Source organism: Euprymna scolopes, chromosome 45 (genome assembly GCF_053919585.1).
Source record: "Euprymna scolopes isolate OS-2025 chromosome 45, ASM5391958v1, whole genome shotgun sequence".
In the NCBI taxonomy this organism is placed as follows: Eukaryota; Metazoa; Mollusca; class Cephalopoda; order Sepiida; family Sepiolidae; genus Euprymna; species Euprymna scolopes.
In genome coordinates, this window is record NC_136526.1 from 40,995,355 (window position 1) to 41,019,836 (window position 24,482).

At 33.3% G+C, this 24,482-nt stretch overlaps 1 protein-coding gene across 8 annotated transcripts in view; it reads right to left on the reverse strand.

The window, feature by feature from the left end:
* LOC145269491 (argininosuccinate lyase-like) overlaps positions 1-24,482 on the reverse strand; it is a 135,797-nt gene that overhangs the window by 45,769 nt on the left and 65,546 nt on the right. For all 8 annotated transcript variants that reach the window (XR_013865070.1, XM_080125220.1, XM_080125224.1 and 5 more), the window contains 4 exons: positions 18,769-18,879; positions 17,899-17,985; positions 10,282-10,365; positions 2,768-2,922 (listed from right to left, as the gene is read on the reverse strand). Coding sequence is in view for 7 of the 8 variants with exons in the window: in XM_080125220.1 (XP_079981346.1) it covers positions 2,768-2,922; positions 10,282-10,365; positions 17,899-17,985; positions 18,769-18,879 (437 nt within the window). In the remaining variant the exon portion in view is untranslated. The remainder of the gene's footprint in view (positions 1-2,767; positions 2,923-10,281; positions 10,366-17,898; positions 17,986-18,768; positions 18,880-24,482) is intronic.

Consider the following 24,482-nt stretch of genomic DNA (forward strand, 5'->3'; position numbering starts at 1 on the left):
CTGTTATTCATGGGTAGTAGCAGTTTCAATGGGTGGTAGCAGCAGTTCCTGTGGCCTCCAATGAAAGTATGGCAACTCTTAAGAGAATAGTGTCACTGTGCGGACAATCATCCTTTTGGCAACGGTGTTTGAGGTGTCTCAACAAAATGCACATGCCTTAGAAAGGGTTGATGTTAGGAGGAAGGATAACCATAAAAGTTTTGCTTCCAACACACTATGGCTGTTCTAAGTAAGTTTCAAACAGACATCTGAGTAGCCATCAAAATGCAGACCCATGCAAGCCATAGAGACCATAGGTTGTTCAGTTATGCACATTGAGCAATGAACACCAAACAAAAAATTAAAAAAAAAAAAACCCAAAAAAAAACACCATATTGGAACAACCTTCTTGTTCACCTGATTTTACTCCATGTGACTTTTTTTCTTTTTTTTTCACCAAGAGATATTTCATGTTATATAGCAATGAATGCTGGGTCCTTACCCAGTCATCTTTTGTCCAACTGCAGTATAATGACAGATCCATGATCAGATGGATCGGCAATGTGAAATCTGACCAAATCTAAGTCCATGTAGGCGCCAAAAGGAAACATGCCTATAACTGGATAAGAAAAGGGAAAATATTCTTAACACTTGTGTCTGTCTGTCTCCATTTTTTTAAAGTGCATCTCCTTCAAAACAGAAAGTCACAGAGCAGTGCTAAACAGGTGAAATGATTGCATTTTTTGTGGACCATTCTTTTAGGAGTTATAGTCGGTGAAAATTGCTGCTAAGGGGTCAAAACTGAAAAGAATCTGCATGTGGCAAGTGTAAATTGATTAAATGTGTTATTTGTACGCATACATAAATATTTATGCATTTATATGTTACAGTCAGTTCATTTCTTCACTATTTATCTAACTGATGATAGCTCAATTGGTAACGATTAAGGCTGGAGCGGAAAATGTTCTGGTTTCAATTCTAGCTGATGGCATCCATGTCATACTTTTTATTTTTACTTCTGAAATCATTTCAATATATTGGGTACAGTTTATAATCTATATATATAAATTTCAAACATCTGTTAGTGTGTGCGTATGTTTTGTATATTCCACTAAAACTTTTGAAATGCGACCAACACTGACAAAATTGGTATCGTTTGAAAGCTCAGCTAGGCCGGTTTTTTTACAAAGGGGGGGGGGGTCACTTTTTTTGTTAACATTTTTTGCAAAGTCAGCATAATTTTTGACCTCATTAAATTTACGCACCTGTGTGAACTCATTTACTTAACATTTTAATCCTTTAATTTCAACCATTCTCACGTCCGCTGCCCTCGTAGCGTCGCAGTAAGTTATCAAGCTATCACTTTCTTTTCCGCCTTTGTCTTAATTCTCCAGGTTTGAGCCTACCTGCCTACCAAAACTTTATTTTTCCTTCACACACACTGACAAACACCCGGGCACCCCCACTAGTCTATATACATAAAAGCAAAAATGTATGTTTGAATGTATGTATGTGTGTTTGTGTGTCCGCTAAAAACTTTCGACAGACAGAAAAAAAATTAACAAACTTGGTATCATATTGAAGCTCCATCCTTCGCCCGTAAAATATCGAAAAATTGGCCAAAAACGTTATTTTTTTCACTCTGAAATCAACAATTTTCTACGGGGGGGAAACAAAAACTGTCCTCTCATGACAAGATCGGTTCTACGCATGCGTCAGATGACGTCATGACCTGATTTAGTTTAAATAGTTGAAGAACTGACTGAATTTCATGTACGTCGTGTTAGCTTAGTTGATTAGAGTGTTGGGTCATTATCTAAACGTTTTGGGTTCGAATCGTGGTGTGAGATGTCTTTCTTTTTTTTTTTTTTTCGATTTTTTAAATTTAAATATTGAAGCAGGGTTATTTAAGCCATTTTTCACATAACGTTTGTTTTTCTGTTTGTTTTTTTTTTATTTCGCTTATTCTTAGGTTTTCATTAACACCCCCAACAACCACAGACACCCAAAAACACCTGGGTACCCACCGATTTTTAAAATTTTAATAAACCATTTTTCACATGTTTTTTTTTGTTTGTTTTTAGTTTTAACGTTCGTTTTTCTATTTTCTTTTTTGTTTTTTCGATTTTTACATTTAACATCATTCGTTTGCCTTACGTTAGTTTTTTTTGTGGTTTTTTTTTCGATGTTTTGATTACATCCCCCCCCCCACACACACACACACCGACCGGGTACCTCCTGCTTAAATTTTAACGTTCGTTTTTCTGTTTTCTTTTTTTACTTTGCTTATTCTTAGGTTTTCATTAACAATCACACACACCTACAAACACTCGGGCAACGCCGAGTACCAAATGTCTGTGTGTATGTGTGTGTGTGTTTGTTTGTATGTCTGCTAAAAACTTTTAACATACACGCCCGAATGTGATTAAATTGGTATAGTTTGAAACCTTGTACTTTCAGACATCAGATATAAAAAAATTGGCCAAAAGCATTTATTCCTTCAACCTCAACTGGGCAGTTTTCTACAAGGAGGGGTCGCTTTTTTCGCAAGTCATCCACTCTTTTCGATTGACTAGCCTTGAATTTGACGTTCACCACTTCTGGTTTTGCGATGGACGCAACGGCAAAGACGTCAGATTTTTTTTTTTCATTCTTTTCTTCCTTCGTGGTACAGGTTTAAGCCTGCCTGCCTACTACCATTTTTTTTTGCTTAACCAACACCCTTCTAGGCACCCAAGATAGTCTTTCTTTAAAAAAAAAAAAAAATATTTTACCAGTGAATACTTACTGTTCAGCTCTATTGACAAGAACAGAAACAAATTGTTTGAGGAGAACTTTTATATTGCAGATGGCCTTTCGTAACCAAAGTCTCATATCGGTTGCCACTTGATCGTTACGACTACGACCAGTATGAAGCTTGCCACCAACAGCACCAATAATTTCCTGCCGAAAATGAAAAATAAAAATTAAACCATATATAAAAACTATTGCCTTCCTAAGGATGTTTAATTTACTTCATAGTCTTTATTCAACCAAAGGCAGATTAAGATAAGGAAAAAAAACTATATTAATATGTATTTTAATGAATTTGATTATTATTAATTAAAAGTACTTTGTAAAATGTATTTTTCTTCTTCTTGATGGTGATGATGATGATGATGGTAGTAGTAGTAGTAGTAGTAGTAGTAGTAGTAGTAGTGCAATGAATTCTCCTAACTTTCTTATGCTAGCTGTCCTCTATCTGGGAGCAGGGTTCAGATAAATTTTCAATGTTCCCTTTTCGAGGCCTTCTCCAGACAAAATTCAAGTTTTCAAAACAAAATTTGATACATAAAGAATGATATAATACACTAAAAACAAAAAAACTAATAATATTTTAATTAATATTGAAAAAAATATTTGAATAGTATTTATTTTGATTTTCGTAAAGTATATGGATGACATCGGGTAGTTTCATGACGAAGGGGCATAACTCTTGTATCTACAATACCGGAAATAATAATATGATACAATTTCAGAAAAAATGTATTTATTTTGATTTTATTTTTAGTATGCAATACTTAAAAAATATTTTAATAGTATTTTTATTAATATTTTAATACTATTTTTTATTTATATTTTTAATATTTCAACACAAATTTTTACTGAACACGATTTTCAGGGTCTTTTAAAGACGTTTCCCATATTTTCAAGGCCTTTTTAGGGTAATAATAAAAAGCCTTTTCAAGACAAAGCTCAAAATTTAAGGACTTTTCAAGCCTGTTGTGAACCCTGTTTGGGTCTTTATGATTTGCATCATGAGTTTCTTGCTAGTTGCTTGATGTAGATTCTGTGCGGTCGCCTCAATGAGCCACATCCCTATTTCGGTATCCACACACACACAAAAAAAAAAAAAAAAAAAAAAAAAAAAAAAAAAAAATCGCTGATGATTTCATACTTAACCATCCAACACCTCTGATTCTGAGGAAGGTGGTCGTTCATAGAGTTGTTTTTTTTGTTACAATATGCAAGTGACCTCCCTTGGGTGTAGCTTCATTGTCGAATACCATTAGATTATTATACAATCATTTTTATAATATGTAAGTGGCCTCCCTTGGATGTAGCTTCATTGTCAAATACCATTAGATTTTCGTGGGTGCTATCTCCAGAAGACATTAATATGTGGTGTAGAGATGAAACCCCTCCTCCTCAATCATCGACTGAGTTGTAGAGAGATATAGAGGTTAACTGCGAATACACAAAATAAGCAGCTAGAAAAAAATCACTGACTGCCCTACTTACACTTCATTTTCCCTCCTCTATGTTTTTTTTTTTATTAAGTTTTAACATTCTTTTTATTATACTTGGAAGGGCCTCTTTTTTTATTAAGTTTTAACATTCTTTTTATTATACTTGGAAGGACTTCTTTTTTTATTAAGTTTTAACATTCTTTTTATTATACTTGGAAGGACTTCTTTTTTTTATTAAGTTTTAACATTCTTTTTATTATACTTGGAAGGGCCTCTTTTTTTATTAAGTTTTAACATTCTTTTTATTATACTTGGAAGGACTTCTTTTTTTATTAAGTTTTAACATTCTTTTTATTATACTTGGAAGGGCCTCTTTTTTTATTAAGTTTTAACATTCTTTTTATTATACTTGGAAGGACTTCTTTTTTTTATTAAGTTTTAACATTCTTTTTATTATACTTGGAAGGACTTCTTTTTTTATTAAGTTTTAACATTCTTTTTATTATACTTGGAAGGACTTCTTTTTTTATTAAGTTTTAACATTCTTTTTATTATACTTGGAAGGACTTCTTTTTTTATTAAGTTTTAACATTCTTTTTATTATACTTGGAAGGGCCTCTTTTTTTATTAAGTTTTAACATTCTTTTTATTATACTTGGAAGGACTTCTTTTTTTTATTAAGTTTTAACATTCTTTTAATTATACTTGGAAGGGCCTCTTTTTTTATTAAGTTTTAACATTCTTTTTATTATACTTGGAAGGACTTCTTTTTTTATTAAGTTTTAACATTCTTTTTATTATACTTGGAAGGGCCTCTTTTTTTATTAAGTTTTAACATTCTTTTTATTATACTTGGAAGGACTTCTTTTTTTATTAAGTTTTAACATTCTTTTAATTATACTTGGAAGGGCCTCTTTTTTTATTAAGTTTTAACATTCTTTTTATTATACTTGGAAGGACTTCTTTTTTTATTAAGTTTTAACATTCTTTTTATTATACTTGGAAGGACCTCTTTTTTTTATTAAGTTTTAACATTCTTTTTATTATACTTGGAAGGACTTCTTTTTTTTTATTAAGTTTTAACATTCTTTTTATTATACTTGGAAGGGCCTCTTTTTTTATTAAGTTTTAACATTCTTTTTATTATACTTGGAAGGACCTCTTTTTTTTATTAAGTTTTAACATTCTTTTTATTATACTTGGAAGGACTTCTTTTTTTTTATTAAGTTTTAACATTCTTTTTATTATACTTGGAAGGACTTCTTTTTTTATTAAGTTTTAACATTCTTTTTATTATACTTGAAGGACTTCTTTTTTTTTTATTAAGTTTTAACATTCTTTTTATTATACTTGGAAGGTATTCTTTTTTTTTATTAAGTTTTAACATTCTTTTTATTATATTTGGAAGGATTTTTTTTTTATTAAGTTTTAACATTCTTTTTATTATACTTGGAAGGACTTCTTTTTTTATTAAGTTTTAACATTCTTTTTATTATACTTGAAGGACTTCTTTTTTTTTTATTAAGTTTTAACATTCTTTTTATTATACTTGGAAGGACTTCTTTTTTTTATTAAGTTTTAACATTCTTTTTATTATATTTGGAAGGATTTTTTTATTATTAAGTTTTAACATTCTTTTTATTATACTTGGAAGGACTTCTTTTTTTTTTATTAAGTTTTAACATTCTTTTTATTATACTTGGAAGGACTTCTTTTTTTATTAAGTTTTAACATTCTTTTTATTATACTTGCAAGGACTTCTTTTTTTTATTAAGTTTTAACATTCTTTTTATTATACTTGAAAGGACCTCTTTTTTTATTAAGTTTTAACATTCTTTTTATTATACTTGGAAGGACTTCTTTTTTTTATTAAGTTTTAACATTCTTTTTATTATACTTGCAAGGACTTCTTTTTTTTTATTAAGTTTTAACATTCTTTTTATTATACTTGGAAGGACCTCTTTTTTTTATTAAGTTTTAACATTCTTTTTATTATACTTGGAAGGACTTCTTTTTTTATTAAGTTTTAACATTCTTTTTATTATACTTGGAAGGACTTCTTTTTTTTATTAAGTTTTAACATTCTTTTTATTATACTTGGAAGGACTTCTTTTTTTTATTAAGTTTTAACATTCTTTTTATTATACTTGGAAGGACCTCTTTTTTTTATTAAGTTTTAACATTCTTTTTATTATACTTGGAAGGACTTCTTTTTTTATTAAGTTTTAACATTCTTTTTATTATACTTGGAAGGACTTCTTTTTTTTATTAAGTTTTAACATTCTTTTTATTATACTTGGAAGGACCTCTTTTTTTTATTAAGTTTTAACATTCTTTTTATTATACTTGGAAGGACTTCTTTTTTTTTTTAAGTTTTAACATTCTTTTTATTATACTTGGAAGGACTTCTTTTTTTATTAAGTTTTAACATTCTTTTTATTATACTTGCAAGAACTTCTTTTTTTATTAAGTTTTAACATTCTTTTTATTATACTTGGAAGGACTTCTTTTTTTTTATTAAGTTTTAACATTCTTTTTATTATACTTGGAAGGACTTCTTTTTTTTATTAAGTTTTAACATTCTTTTTATTATACTTGGAAGGGCCTCTTTTTTTATTAAGTTTTAACATTCTTTTTATTATACTTGGAAGGACTTCTTTTTTTTTTATTAAGTTTTAACATTCTTTTTATTATACTTGCAAGAACTTCTTTTTTTATTAAGTTTTAACATTCTTTTTATTATACTTGGAAGGACTTCTTTTTTTTATTAAGTTTTAACATTCTTTTTATTATACTTGGAAGGACCTCTTTTTTTTATTAAGTTTTAACATTCTTTTTATTATACTTGGAAGGACTTCTTTTTTTTTATTAAGTTTTAACATTCTTTTTATTATACTTGGAAGGACTTCTTTTTTTATTAAGTTTTAACATTCTTTTTATTATACTTGGAAGGGCCTCTTTTTTTATTAAGTTTTAACATTCTTTTTATTATACTTGAAGGACTTCTTTTTTTTTTTATTAAGTTTTAACATTCTTTTTATTATACTTGGAAGGACTTCTTTTTTTATTAAGTTTTAACATTCTTTTTATTATACTTGCAAGGACTTCTTTTTTTGGTACTCCTGCAGTATTTTACCCACCTATTTCACGATCTTTGCCGAGCGTTGATCGACATCCGTCGGAAAACGCCGGAACATGGCGAGCGGTACGATACTCTATCAGCCAAGCAGGGCGCTTCAAACGAACGCGTAGCAGACGGATAATTTTCATTGAAATTAGCGTTTCATTTCAGTTAATTTATTGATTCATTTCAGCTACTCAATTTAATTGGAAAACAAAAATGAACCTAGGACTGCTGGAAACAACCTTAAACTCCACTGAAGCCGTCGTCGAGTTTTGCCAGGAAAGAAGCTTACTTCCTACATCGGTCGCCTGCCCAAAATGCCAGACACATTGCCAATTAAAAAAGAGGGAACAAGTAAAAGACGGCTTTGCGTGGAGGTGTAGGAATTCGCGTTGTCGTAGCTGGATTTCGCTGCGACACGGGACTTTTTTCATGGCCTCCAAGCTGACTATAAAAGTTATCATAAAATTGATATATCTGTGGGCTTTTGAGATGGCAACAGAGAATAACGTCCGCCGGGAATGTGGGATATCATCATCTCACACTATAACCGACTGGAAGAACTTCCTACGGGACGTCTGCCTAGATTATTTACGCAGGCATCCTCGGCAGATCGGAGGCCCAAGCCACACAGTGGAGATAGACGAGTCTGTCTTCAACCGACGCAAACATAACGTCGGCAGACTCGTCGAACCGATCTGGGTTTTCGGCGGCTATGACCCCGCTGAGAAGGAGGGTTTCTTGGTAACAGTACCTAATAGAAACGCTGAAACCCTCCTTCCAATAATTAAAAAGTATATCTTGCCGGGGACAACGGTCGTGTCCGACTGTTGGAGAGCCTATAACAGAGTAGGGAGCGAAGGGTTTTCACATGTTAATCATAGTCTCCATTTCGTGGATCCAATTACGAAGGCGACCACAAATCACGTCGAGCGGATGTGGAAAGAAGCCAAACAGAGAAACAAGCGAGAATGCGGTACCAACCGGGAGCTGTTGGAAACATACTTAAGCGAATTTATGTGGAGACAAAAATTTGGACACAACCCTTTTGTCTCCATAATAAACCAAATCGCGGAAGGCTACCCGGTTGGGAAGGAGCTTCTTTCCACATCCTCTGAAAACCCTTTGCTCCCTACTTTGCCTCTACAGTCAGTAGAAAATCTTCCAGTCGGAACTAAAGATAAACATTGATTGTTCACCCCCCCTTCAAACATTACTGAAGAAAAAAAATAAATAAATAAAAACTCGTTGTTTGTGTTTAATAACGTTTTGAAAAAATAAAAATAAAAAAATAAAAAAATTTTGAACTGTTTATTACTGTTGCTTACCCCCCCCCCCCAAAAAAAAATCTATCGTAAAACAAAATGAAACAAAAAAAAAAAAATTTTCAACAAAATAAATGTATTTTACTTTAAAAAAACTTACGGTAAGTGTTTGTGATTTATTTTATCCAAATTTTTTTTATTAATTTTATCCATTTTGTTGTGTGCTTGTAATATCTTTTCCTTGTTGCTAGTCACAGACTTTTAGCGTGCTTGCACCGTAAGTTCGAATTCTCGGCTTTCTTCGGCGTTAACGCCGAAGGCGTTCGTCAACGCTCGGCAAAGATCGTGAAATAGGTGGGTAAAATACTGCAGGAGTACCCTTTTTTTTATTAAGTTTTAACATTCTTTTTATTATACTTGGAAGGGCCTCTTTTTTTTTATTAAGTTTTAACATTCTTTTTATTATACTTGGAAGGACTTCTTTTTTTATTAAGTTTTAACATTCTTTTTATTATACTTGGAAGGACTTCTTTTTTTATTAAGTTTTAACATTCTTTTTATTATACTTGGAAGGACCTCTTTTTTTTATTATTAAGTTTTAACATTCTTTTTATTATACTTGGAAGAACTTCTTTTTTTTTATTAAGTTTTAACATTCTTTTTATTATACTTGGAAGGACCTCTTTTTTTATGAAGTTTTAACATTCTTTTTATTATACTTGAAAGGACTTCTTTTTTTTTATTATTAAGTTTTAACATTCTTTTTATTATACTTGGAAGGACTTCTTTTTTTTATTATTAAGTTTTAATATTCTTTTTATTATACTTGGAAGGACCTCTTTTTTTTATTAAGTTTTAACATTCTTTTTATTATACTTGGAAGGACTTCTTTTTTTTATTATTAAGTTTTAACATTCTTTTTATTATACTTGGAAGGACTTCTTTTTTTTATTATTAAGTTTTAATATTCTTTTTATTATACTCGGAAGGACCTCTTTTTTTTATTAAGTTTTAACATTCTTTTTATTATACTTGGAAGGACTTCTTTTTTTTTATTAAGTTTTAACATTCTTTTTATTATACTTGGAAGGACTTCTTTTTTTTATTAAGTTTTAACATTCTTTTTATTATACTTGGAAGGACTTCTTTTTTTTATTATTAAGTTTTAACATTCTTTTTATTATACTTGGAAGGACTTCTTTTTTATAGTATTTTTCTTGCTAGACTGTTTTTTTTTCTTTTTCTTGTGTGATTTTTCTTGCAAGACTGTTTTATTTTTCTCTTTTTCTTCTTAATTTTTCTTGCTAGACTATTTACAACTGTTTAAAACTTTCTTAAATAAACTTGTGCACATGCATTGTTTTTATGTTTTTTACTGTCCCCATTGGTTAATGACATTTCAATTGGCCAATCAGAATTCACCTTGACGTAAGCAGGTAGTAGAGGCTCACTTATCATCATCATCATATTCGTTTTGATTTCCAAACTAACCTATCTCTGACTAGGTCTTCATTTATCCCTCTTTCTCTTAAATCCATCCTCATCACTTTTTCTCATGTTTTCCCTGACAACTGATCTTGCTATCCCAACTGCTCTACATCTATTAACCCAAAAACTCATATCCTTTTAACCTTCTTGTAATAAAACTTGGAATAAAACCTTTTGTATTTCAAGCAAGAATTACCTTCAGTCGGCGCTCGTTGGCCGAATGGATGTCTTCATCTGTTGGCATAATCTGGAATGTTCCATTTTTCCATTCTTCGGATACCTGAAAGCAAGAAGAGAGAATAAAATAATATCAAACGGGTCTTTAAATTACAATATGATACTTGGTGTTTCTGACTCCCAAAAGTCCAATTTTATGGTATGTTGATTTTTATTGACTTTAACAATAATTAAATTCGGTATACATTGTCTTTTACTAGGAGATCAGGGAGGTAGTCTCCCTTAGATCTGAACGATCGCCCATATTTTTTTGGATGTAAACAAATATACAGGCACTATGGACATATTTATCTTTAGTTGACCTTTGACAACTAAATATTTTCGTTTACTAGCCAAATAGAAAAGTTACTAACCAAACCTACATGATTTTTAGAATATGACATCATCGTTCTGTGACGAGTATGTATATCATTTCTAAATGTACAACAAATTTTATGTTGATACTTGAAGGTATAAACATTCTGATTTCTTCAGATGTTTTTTTTTTAAACAACCTTCATTAAAAAAAATAGAAAAAAAAAGAGTATCTTCTTCTATTAAACTTGGATTGTTTAAATAATGTAACTTTGTTCATTTTATTAAAAAAAACAAAAAGTTGAAAAGACATTTTTCATTCATGAGGTAACTTTGGTTGGTTGGTTGGTTGGTTGGTTGTTTTTGTTTTACAGCATATCAACCCTTTTCAGGTTATTTAATGCCGAATCCAAAGATTTTGAAGAAATATTTTTTAATAGAATATATTTGTTGTTTTCAAGTCGGTTTCTATTTAACCCATAGTTGGGACCCTAACAGGTACTACAACCCTGGGTCAGAGTGGAGCTGGGGGCAATGGCAATTAAAAGGTTCACACTCTCCAAAGCCCACAAGCTGAAGCCTCACCACTGGATATAGTTTGTCATATCCAGGACTAAAGGTAGCTTTGGAAGATTGTCATTGAAAGAAATGCAATCACCAAAAGATAAGCGTTTCATTATTTCTAATCGCCATTTTGAAAAATCACTCGCAAATGCGACTGTTTCACTCGCAATGTAAAGCCCTGATATATATAAAAAAAATTCAATTTAAACTCTATTAATTAGAATTTACAACAATTTATTATTGGACAAAGAAATAAAAGTTGAAAACATAAAATTTTCCTTATTCCATGGAGTTTCAAAGAATGGCTCTTATCCTCAGAGGAAATTGTTAGTAAAATAATATTCACAGGCAAGATATGATTTTGCTAGTTAGCACATAAATTGAAAACTACAAAATATGGGAGAAGTCATATTTGTATAAAAGTTGACAATAATGCAGAAATTGTAAATGAAGTTCATGGCTTGATGAAGAAAATATTAAAAAAAGTGGCACAATCCAAAGAAAATGTTGATTGGTTAGATGTAGAGATGCAAATGAATCAGATTTCCTCTGAGGATAAGAGCCGCTCTTTGAAACTCCATGGAATAAGGAAAATTTTAAGTTTTCATTTTGTATTCTTTGTTGAATAATAAATTTTTTGCAAATTTTAATTTACAGAGTTTAAATTCAATTTCATATCAATGCTCTATCTCGAACTTTGAGCTTTTTTATCTGGTTAGGATTGTCATATAAATTTATTAATATTAATATTTACACTTGCTTTAAGTTTACAAGATTATTCAGTTTGGAAATTTGAAAATTTTTTGAATTTATATATATATATATATATATATATATATATATATACTAGCAAAAGTACCCGTCATTGACTGGGTTCAAAAACAGCCTACAGAAAATGGACTCTGATTTATGAAAGTATGATAGGTTATGAAAAGGAAGGGTTGTAAAGAGATAGCTTCGAATTCGGGGGTATCAAAACCAAAGCAAAATATGATGAAAGTAAAAATAAAATAGATAAACCCCATAATTTATTATACCATACCTGTTCACACCGAAACACTTATCACAATATTCTGTGGATCTATATAAAAAAACCTTGTTAAACTTTGTGACATATTTCCATTCTATGGAGGTCAGGCGTGAACGAACACCCCATAATTTTATTATACCATATTTCTTCAAACTGAAACATAATTATCAAAGTATACTTAAGCAGATAGATATGAAAAGTCTTTATTAAAGTTTGTGCCTATTTCCATTCTATAGAGGCCAGGTGTGAACGCAGACCCCACAATTTCATTATACCATCCCTATTTAAGTTAAAACATACTTATCAAAGTATTATTATGTACATCTTTATCAAAAACACTTGTAAACGTTTTTTTTAATTTATTCTGCCTTGACAGAGTTCAAAATAGACTTCATAGCTTAGTGGAGGGGGGGGGGCTTTTCTCTTTTTTGCAACCTCTTTCCCACAGAAGAGACGTTGCGAGCCTGTCCCTGCTTTATAATTATTTTCATGGCAAGTGCTCGTCTGAGCTTCAATCTATGGTCCTCCCCCTCTTGCTAAACTTCCATGAAAAACACTCGCCAAGCCAAAACCACTTATCAATAATTTCTCCCACTCTTTGTCTGTGCTTAAACCTAAACATAGATTTCCATGAACAAAGTTTCTTTCTTAGAATTGCCCACCTGTGGAACTGTCTTCTATTTGTCTGGTTTTCAGCTGACTACAATTTGAATGTCTTCAAGTCCAACGTAAACAAGTTCTTGATGAACTTTCTCCCTAATTAATCCAATTTACAAAATTTCCACTACTTATGATTACTATCCTATAATCACATTGACGAATGTACACCCATTAACTCTTATCCACGCGTGGCCTCTGGGCCTTGATAAGTAAAAAAAAAAAAAAAAAGAGAAAAAAGAGAAAAAAGAGAAAAAAGAGAAAAAAGAAAAAAAGAAAAAAAAAAAGAAAAAAAAGAAAAAAAAAGAAAAAAAAGAAAAAAAAGAAAAAAAAAGAAAAAAAAAGAAAAAAAAAAAAGAAAAACAATTCCAGTGAGATAATGGGATGTCCATGATTGATCAAAAAAAAAAAACACCAGGTGTTTACTTGCAACACCAGAATACATCATCTTATAAAACAGGTAACCCATATACATATATATATTAGGTTGAGAAGAAAGTTCTTGCAGAATTTTTAATTTTGATTTCAAATGATGTATTTTCAAATAAGTTTTTACTTTTTTCATGCTATCTAATCATTTAAATTACAATTGTCTTAAAGCAATTGTCTTCTTTTCAGAATGTTGAATACAAAATGGAAAAAAAACAAATTTGGACAATTTTATTTCAATTCAAGCTAGGCCGAAAAGCTGCTGAAACAGTTTGTGATATCAATGAAGTGTTCGGCTCAGGAACCACTACTGAATGCACAACACAATGGTAGTTTAAGAAATTTTGTGGCAGCAACGAGAGTCTTGAAGATGATGAGTGTAGTGGTCGGTCATCGGATGCTGACAACAATCAATTAAGAGCCTTAGTCAAAGCCAATCCACGCACAAGTGTTCGAGAACTTGTTTCTGAATTAAACATAACATATATAACGATTTCCAAACATTTGAGAGAGATTGGAAAGACAAAAAAACTTGATAAATGGGTGCCTCACGAATTGAATAACAACCAAAAGAAATGCCGTTATGAAGTGTCATCTTCCCTTCTTTCACGTAAAAAAAATGACCCGTATCTCGACCGGGTTGTGACTTGCGATGAAAAGTGAGTTCTTTACAAAAACCAGTGATGTTCAGCTCAATGGTTAGATGCCAACAAAGCTCCACGACACTTCCCGAAGTCAGAGTTGCACCAAAAGAAAGTCATGTTGACTGTTTGGTGATTTGTGACTGGTCTCATCTATTATAATTTTTTGAATGCAGGCAAAACCATTATGGCAGAAAAGTACTGTCAACAATGCATCAGAAACTTCGACAACAACACCCAGCATTAATCAACAGAAAAGACCCGATTCTCCTCCATGACAATGCCTGATCACACGTTGCTAAACCAACCTTGCAGAAGTTAAACGAATTGAGCTATGAAACTCTGTCTCATCCACCATACTCTCCAGACTTCTCACCTAGCAACTACCGCTTTTTCAAGCATGTTGACAACTTTCTGCGTGAGAAATGCTAAAAAAATCTAAGCAATATCAAAAACGCCTTCAGCGACTTCATCGCCACCAGAACGCAAAATTTTTATGTGACTGGCATAAATACAATTGTTTTGTGTTGGCAAAAGCGTGTTGAGTCTGATGGTGCTTATTTCGACCAGTATTTTTTTTTGTTTCAGCTACCCTGCAACCTCTTTCCACAGAAGAGACGTAGCGAGCCTGTCTTTGTTCTATCGTTATTTCCATGGCAAGTGCTCATCTGAGCTCCATTCTCTGGTCCCCCCGCGCCAATCTTTTTCAAAAAACACCCGACTAGCTGAAACCACTGTCAATAATTTTCCCCACTCCTTATCTGTGCCTAAATCAAAATGTAGATTCCATGAACAAAGCTTCTTTCTTAGAACTGCACGCCTGTGGAACTCTGTTCCGCTTGCCTGTTTCCCTCCAGACCTCAACCTGGATGTCTTCAAGTCCAACACAAACAAATTCCTGATTAACCGCCCCCTTAAGTAATCACACCTTACCAATTCTCCAGTACTATTACTACACTACCCCATTGATTACTGTACACACAATAACCCTTATCCCCGAGTGGTCATTGGGCCTTGATAAGTGGTGAACTCCATGTAAAAAAAAAAAAAAGAAAGAAAAATATGTTCATCTGAATTTAAAGGCTAAAAACCGCAAGAACTTTCTTGTCAACCTGATATATGTGAAGAGTTTGGCCAAGTTATGTTACGGTGTGGCTAACTCGACTGAGTCTCCATAGCACGATGAGTGTAACATATCATATTACGAAAACATATGAGTATCATCTCAACATTAACATTTCCAAATTCCTTGAGTAAAGTGAAAATAAAAAGATTCTCTCTTCCTTAGGAGGTCCCATCATTCTTGTGCTTAATTGGAAAGTAAGTTTTCTTTTACCAAAACTTAGTGCAAGCCGACCGTAACAATTTTCGATCTGGCAATGCTGTTACAAATCTGTTGCCAAGGTTACCGGAAAAACTGTTGCATCATTTTTACCACTCCGATTCACTCCCGATGCAATACTTTACCTGTATAAGAACCAGATACATTCTAAGATGGAATATTGTTGCCTTATCTGGTGATAAGGCTGCTCAGAACACCTTATCCTATTTTGACAAAGTTCAAATCAGACTTCAAAACCTAGTAGATGATGATGCCTTTTTCTCATCCCTGCAACCTCTTTCATACAGAAGAGATGTTGTGAGCCTGTCTCTGCTCTATTGTTATTTTCATGGCAAATGCTCATCTGAGCTTCAATCTATAGTCCTTTGCTTAACAAATGTTCCCCCCCAAAAAAAATACTCGACTAGCTACAACCACTATCAACAATTTCCTCTACTATCTACCTGTGCCTAAATCTAAATGAAATTCCATGAACAAAGTTTCTTTTCTAGAACTACCTGCATGTGAAACTCTTTTCTGCCGGCCTGCTTTCAAGCTGAGTACAATATGGCCGTCTTCCAGTTCAATGTAAACAAGTTCTTGGTGAGTTGTCCACTTAAACAATCAAATTATATTCAATTTCCACCATTAACGATTACTACACTATTGTCTCCTGTGACCACTGTTCACTTATTAACCTTATCCTCAAGTGGCTTTCAAGCCTTGATAAGTGGTGACTCCGTTGTAAAGAAAAAAAAATGCCATATGCCCGTATCATTTTTGTCATTTACTTTGTAATTGACATTTATATAATCAGTTCATTGAAATATTGGTGCAACTACACTACAATAGCAAAATTCGGAAAAAAAAAAAAAAATCGATTTAAAACCATCACAATAGTATCTACTGGCTTTTTGTGTCAATTTCAGCTAAAAGCAATGATATCTATTTAATTGACAGGTCAGAAGTACTTAAATATTACTGCATTATTTAAAAAAAAAAAAAAAAGTCTTTTAATCTTTATTGTTACAAACCCTCGCCATATTTCTTTTGGAGGATGTGGTGAAATAACAAGGGAAGTAATTCAGTTATGCTAAAATAAGGCTAGTAACTCATATTTATGATTGTTAACGCATAATTTATGGTACTTGTACAGTTTAGTCAACACATTAAAAAATGAAAATATCGAAAAAAGGTTATATTGTCCGTATCTGTTTTGGACTGAAGATCTCTGAAAAAAAATTTCATTTAATTTGATTGAGTAGTTTTTTTTGTTTTTTTTTTACAGCAGAAAAACACGTTCTTATGAGAGCACGTTGAAGTCAGCCATTGTGAAATTGGCTGAACACGCCACGGGGAGATAACTCCATGTAAAGCGCCGATACTCCCTCCCCATCTTTAATTCTAGCTCTTCTTTCCTAAAAATCGAACCTTTTGCTCGATATCATATCAAATTGTTTTTTCGCTGTAAAAAAAAAAAAAAAAAAAAAAAAAAAAAACTACTTGATGAAATTAAGTGAAATTTTTTTTTTGAGAACTTTGTTCCATAACGGATACGTGCAATATAACCGTTTTTTCGATATTTTCATTTTTTAATGTCTTGACTAAACTGTACAAGTACCTAATTTATTTTTAAAATTGGCAATAGTTACATACTATTTACCTCCCTTTAGAACTTTCCAGTGTTTTTTTTTTTTTTTTTTAGCCAAACGTCTTATTTTTGCTAATTCTCGTCAAAAAAATGTTTTCTTTAATATTTTTCTCTACCTTATTATTTTTTGTAAATTTGGGATATGTTCATTACATTGACATGACAATTAAGTAGATACAATTGGTTTGCCTTGAAATTCAATATTAAACATTTTGAATTTCGCAATTATAGTGTAATTGCACCAAACTTTTTACACCCTGCTTTTTTAATAGTTGGATTGAAGACGCCAACCAGAACTGTTGTGCATGTATCCATTGAGATTCAGACAGCACTATTTGTAACAGTATATTCTGGTTCCTTGACAATTGCCTTGCCCAACATTCATACCATATTTTTCTTTTCATCTTCATCTTCTAGACATATCATCTCTCATGTTAGCAAAATATATTGTATGTATTGTATATATTGTATATAGTCGTGATTTCAAAAGTAAAAATAAATATATAACTTGAGTGCCACCAGCTAGAATCGAAACCAAAACATTTAGCATTCAACCGTAGTTGTTACTGTTTGAGCTATTGTCAACTACCTAACATAAGATGGATAAGAAATAGTTAAAAAATCAACTGATTATAACATATAAACGTATATTTGCGCATGGATACAAGAGCACTTCAAGTCGACTTACGCCTGCCAAATTCCAGTTTTTTTCTCAATTTTGATACCTTAGCAGCTATTTTTATGGGCTAAAAAACAAATTGAATTTGTTCCAACTAACCTATATATCAAGTTTCGTGTCTGTAGACCAAAAATTGACAGAGGAGTTTGGTAGAAACTGCTGTTAAGTTCCTCACACAAATAAACAAGATCAATTATATATATGTCATGCAGATGAGGTCAAAGACTGAGAAACTACATGTAAATCATCGTCAGCGTAACATGATCATTAGAGAGCAGTTCACTTGCAATAAAACTATACAAATTGTTACCATTTTTAGTCCTTTGCAAATGGTCTCGCATTCATCTGCGGTCACAAGGTTTATCTTCTGGATTCCTTTCACATAAGCCAAACTGCCCTGAAAAATAAAAAAATCTTTTTAAAAAATGTAATTATAAAAACGTTACTGGATAAAAATGAATAGCAGTTTAAGTTTGTGACAAGGTGGATTGGATTGATGCAGAGTGAATTTGAGTAGTTGAAAGAATTAGGAAGTAAGGTAGGCAAACGAAAAATGTATGTAAGAACGAGAGCAATGGCTGAGTGTCGGCGTATATGTGAGAAAAAGGGAAAAAGAAGTGGGAAAGGAAGGAGGGGAAGAAGATGAAAAGAAAAGAGGAAAATAGAAGAAGAGATGGGAATTGACAGAGAGAGTGTGGGAATAGAAGGAATAAAAGAGGGGGAATAGAAGGAGAGAGGGGAGAAATAGGAGAGAGGGGGGGAATAGAAAAAGAGAGAGAGAGAATAGAAGGAGAGAGAGGGGAATAGAAGGAGAGAGAGAGAGAGGGGAAATGGAATGAGAGAGAGGGGGGGGAAATGGAATGAGAGAGAGAGACGGGAAATGGAATGAGAGAGAGAGACGGGAAATGGAATGAGAGAGAGAGACGGGAAATGGAATGAGAGAGAACGAGGGGGAAATAGGGGGAGAGAGATGGGGGAAATAGGAGAAAGAGGGGCGAATAGGAGAGAAAGGGTGGAAGAAGAGAAGAAAGGAGCAAGAGAGAAAAAAGTTAGAAGAGAGGGGAAGAGAAAGGGAAAGAGAAAGGGAAAGAGAACAGAGAGAGAGGAGAATCAAGAGAGGAAGGCAGAATAAAGAAAGAATGAGAGAAGAGAGAAAAGATGATAGAATTATTTTGCTTACCTTGATATCTTCTTCCCACATCCGTTTGTCATAACTAATTGAGGCATTGAACTTCTGCATAACAGGGTCAATGTTCCCTGTGAAACGACCTCCCCAGAGCTTTGTCTCCATCTGTTGAAAAGAAAAAAAAATAATCAAGATGTTGATTGTATTCATCAGACAATATGACAAAATAAATAAATAAATAAATAAATACAGGTTGGAATGATAAAATTGTCGCCCTAGAAAAGACAGCATGATTCCATTTCCGTACTCGAATTGATTTTTTTTTCAATAAAAGTTTTAAAATAAAGCTGTAGTATTTTTTTCTCTCAGACGACAACTTTATCACTCCACCCTGTATACATGAGTGCATAACTGGATTAAAAGATGCGTCAACTGCGAAGTCAAAAGTCGTAGAGAAATGATAAACTTCTTGGAGCTTGTCCAGAACCCCCCCCCCCATGAAAAAACAAAAATAAACAAAAATCTGCATGATGCACATACTCGTGACAGAAAGAGACTATCATATTCCAAATATCACGTAAATAGTCTGTAACGAGTTACGAAAACTAGAATACAAAATAAATAACATCCACAGACATGTACACGTACTAAATAAATAAAGTCCAAGAGTTTCATCTCATCTAGAGATGAAGAGGAAAATATGGCATCTTGTCACAGTGACATCTCAAAATTTTGCGGAAAATAGGCTTGGTCGGAAGCAGGAATTTCCTCCCATGTGAACAGCAACAACACATATATTTCAACAATATTTCTTGCAGTTCATGGCCGCCGAATGAATTAGGTCCTTGCTAATGAAGCCAGAGATGGCTTCTGTTGCTGGGTTCGAATCTATCGACTGGTGTTAATCGTCACACCCTGCATTGATGATTCCCAAAAAGGATGAAACACTGGTGTCTGTAGGTATTTAATAATTATTATAGTAAATAATTATATATATTTATGTTGGGACTCAACAACATATATATATATATATATATATATGTGTGTGTGTGTGTGTGTGTGTGTGTGTTGGGACTTGGAATCAGGAATCAGAAAAATCAAAACTTCTTGGGGTATTGGAAAAGTTTTGCCTATTTTCCGATGTCGAAAAACGATTCTTTTCATTCATTTTTTTTTTTCTTTGTTTCTGTTACAGACTTCTTGGCCCATGAAAAAACGAAAATTAAATACTTGAATAAACTGTGTCCATCGCTTTATTGCAGATTACAAAATAATCAATATTTCAGTAAATATAAGTTATAAAAAGCTGAAAATTACACCATCCAAGGACTGTATTAAGGTGAGATAAATCCTAAAATTTCATCAAAATTCATGTAATATTTAAAAAGTTATGTTATTTTTTTAATCTTCAAGGAATTTTCACCGTCCATCGCTTTATTGCAGGTCTCATAAAATGCCAAAAAAAGGACGTTTAACAGCTACCGAGAAGCAGAGGATTATTGCAGGACTAGCAGAAGGACTTTCGATCATAAATTTAGCCACAGAACTAAAAAGGGATCCCCGAACTTTAGCTACATTCGTCAAAAACCACAACATCAAGTCCAGGAAAGATAAGGGCACAAGGAGGAACCTTTCTGATCGGGATCTTCGAAAAATTCGTAGAGAGATTGTGCGCAACCCAAACAGCACCAGTGCAACAATTTTTGCGAGGGCTGGAGTCATACCAAGGTCCAGACAAGCCCGATGCAATGTACTGAATGAAATGGCAAGGAACATCAATCCTATTCCAAGGCCTCCATTGAGCCAAACCCACAAAGAAAAACGATTGGTTTAGGCACAAAAATATATGAAAATGGATTGCCAAAATGTTCTGTTTACAGATGAGGCTCGTGCTACCCTTGATGGACCGGACGGATGGGCCAAAGTTTGGAATCCAAATGGAACTCCAACGCCTTATAGATTTCGTCGCCAACAGGGAGGTGGAGGCATAATGTTTTGGGCGGGAATTATTGGGGATAAGCTATGTGGACCATTCCGAGTGCCAGAAGGTGTCAAGCTCACCAGCAATGCCTACACTGCCTTTCTAAATGAGAATTTGTTACCATGGCTAGATGATCTTCCCTTGTCACGTCGTTTTAAGATTATTTTTATGCATGACAATGCCCCATCTCATGCTGCTAGGGCAACTACATCCTTCCTTGGATCTCAGAGCTTTGTTGGAGAAACCCTCATGTCCTGGCCACCGTGTTCTCCGGACCTTAACCCCATCGAACACCTATGGTCAATATTGAAACGAGGAGTTTATGAGGGAGGAGAGCAGTTTTCTTCGAAGGATGCCCTTTGGAACAAAATAGTCGACGTTGCCAGAACCATTACTCCATCTCAGATCAAACAATTGACCTCCTCGGTGGACAAAAGGTTGTTTAATGTAATTTCAAAACATGGGGGATATGTGGACAAATAATTCGTTTGTTTAACACTTAGCCCTCGGGATGTGCCTTTGTTTTTGTTAATTTTCCCCAGAAAATGTGTTCAATATAAATTTATGATGCTTTGGTATTGTTTTATTGAGCTAAAACATTATCTTAGAAGACTTGCAATAAAGCGATGGACGGTGAAAATTCATTGAATATTAAAAAAATAACATAACTTTTTAAATATTACATGAATTTTGATGAAATTTTAGGATTTATCTCACCTTAATACAGTCCTTGGATGGTGTAATTTTCAGCTTTTTATAACTTATATTTACTGAAATATTGATTATTTTGTAATCTGCAATAAAGCGATGGACACAGTTTAGAGTGCAAGAAAAAAAAAATCAATTTTTTTTTTTAATGGAAACTGCTCCAGACAATACATGGAGCCATTTGATGTAAGGAGCTAAAAACCAAGAACGAAAGCTGATTATTGCAAAGACAGGAGATTCCTACTGACTTTAGTCATGAAAAAAAAAAAAACAATAACAAAGCTTCTTTCTTAGAACTGCACATCTGTGGAAAACAGTGAGCAGAAATGGAGTTCCACAATCTTGCAGTCCTTGGAAAAAGAAGCTACTGGAATAGGAAGCTGTATTACAATGAGGTATTAAAACAACAAATTGATGGTTTTTTTTATCTGGTCGCTCAATATATTTTTGTTGCCTTGCTTTAAACAAGAAGAAACAGAAGAGACGTTGCAAGCCTGCTTCTGCTTTATTGTTATTTTCATGGCAGGTGCTCGTCTGAGCTCCAATCTATGGTCCCTCCCACGCCAAACTTTTATGAGAAACATCATTTTAGCTGAAAACACTATCAATAATTTCCCCCACTCTTTATCCATGCCTAAACCTAAACGTAGATTCCATGAACAAAGCTTCTTTCTTAGCACTGCACACCTGTGGAACTGTCTTCCGTTTTACTGTTTTCCAGCTGATTACAATATGGTCATCTTCAAGTCCAACGCAAACAAGTTCTTGATGAACTGGACACAATTATAGTGAGGAATGAAAGATGCAGAAGATTTGCGCAAAGTTTGTTCCAAGAGTGCTCCACCCTTGTCACAGACTATTTGACCAAGATGCTCCTCGCCTTCCCTATAAGTCTAGACCTTTCTCCCTGTGACTTTTGGTTATTCCCTAAGCTCAAGGAAAACATTAGAGGGTGTCGTTATGAGATAACTGAGGAGATGAAAGAGGCTGATAAGGGTCTATGACATGCGAACTTCTATGGGGGCCTTCCAGAAGTTGTTTGAACAGTACAAAAAGTGCATTGCAGCCGGAGGAGATTACTTCGAAGGAGACTAGAGTTTCATGTGTGTACTATCAATAAAAGTAGCCATACAAAAAAAAAAAAATCTGGAAACTTATTGAAGACAACTCGCACATAGATGTTGAGCTTCATTAATCCTGATAGGGTTCCTACATAAAGGATTTATCCGAATTCATTAATCCCACTTTATAACTAGAAGGGAGACCCGATGTTGCCCGGGATTGAATGATGATCAACGAATGTTTCACACTCTAACATTTTTATTATCATCGAAATCTGTGAAATTGACCAGTTTTCAATCAAATCAATTGATTGCCTGCTCTAGTTGGGGACCCATTGTGGTACATAGAGAGGAAGCTTCACATATATCCTCGTATCACAATAAATGATAGTCTACATTGCTCTGTAGAGAACCTACTTTTGGTTTTATAATATTATTTTTTATATATAATGGCTTGATTTCTGCACCGAACGACGTCATTTGGAAGCATGAGTTGAATTTCCTGATGTTCAATAGAAAATGCTTTGATTCAGCAGTATATCCAGCAAGCAAAGATTTTAATGGTTCTGGTGGTTCCTCAAGTTGAGGTAGTTTAATTTTTCCATTGGCACAGCACAATCCTTTAGTTTCCTCTTTAAATTTCAGAGCCTTGCAGTAGGGACACACTTCAGTCATTGTGCCGATTTGAACCTGGTGACTCAAACTGTAATCATCATCAGGGTCGTAGTGGAATGCAAGCCGATCCCAATCCCGGGTTGGTTGAGCATGGAGTCGAGTTTGACGCTGAGCTGCAGTTTCTCATTGATATCTTTCCGCATGTCACAGTCTCTCACGTTCATTCCGTCGAGATCGAAGCAAATCTGTATTACAGGATTGTTGTACCAGTAATCTTGCTGCCTCGAGTCTGAAAGCACATCAATCATCTACTGCTTCATTGGCACGTCTCAAAATCATCCGTTGTCTGCTCTGCTCGTTTGCCGATGCTTGTTGTTCAGGATTCTGACTGTCAACTAATCGCCGAATTGAATCGGCATTGCGGGTACGCCAACCTAAGTGAGATCTGTGGCGGGGGCATTTTAAACGGAAAAAACTGTAACGCCACCATACTTACCAAGAAAATGATGATGATGATGGCGGCGGTCACGTCTACCTGTCATATTATATTAGAACATGTTTCGGGGTTAAACGTAAAAAATTAGTGAATTTGATGGGCACAACATATTGACCACATCACGATGGTCGCAAGACAACTACCATGATGGATATTGAGAACCGTCAGGAGTAGGAACAGTGAGTGCATGCTCACGATATATAAATCCCTTGTCCTCCCAAGGCTGGAATCCTGCTGTCAGATACCGCAGATCACACCGTAAAACTATATCCAATTCGTGAGAATTTCAAGTCTAAATTATTAAAATTATTGATTAAGAAAAAAAATGTCCAAATATTACATGTTGAAAAAGAAACAAGTTTTATTATTTTTTTTTTTAATTACATTTTTCCAATTTGTTTTGTATTATTACTCTTTCTTTATTTTCACAAGCTTCACTTCACTCAAACAAAAGTCTGACAGTCCTTTACGTGACATCACTTTAAGCTGATCATTTCCTACAGAAATGAAACATAAACACTTCTACGTAGCTTACTTGCCATAGATATTTCCATACTAGTACTAAGCTCAACTCATGCATTGAGCACTGTTGAAAATTCGAAGTTCTAAGCATTAAAGATTCCTCTAAACCTATTAAATTGCAAAAATGAAATAGCAAACAACTGTATACACAGAATAAAGTTTATTGAAAAACTAGCAGGCCACTCAGCATTGCACGGTCATAAAATATGCTCAAATATGATATTTTGATTAATGCAGATTTCATATTTATTATCCAATATATAGTAATGTTTTAAAAAGTTATTAAAAAAAAAATGACTTGTGCGGCACCAAAAAAAAATTATTAAAAAATGTAACAGAAATCTGCAAAATAGAAGCAGCCCAGAGAACATTTACCAGCAAAATA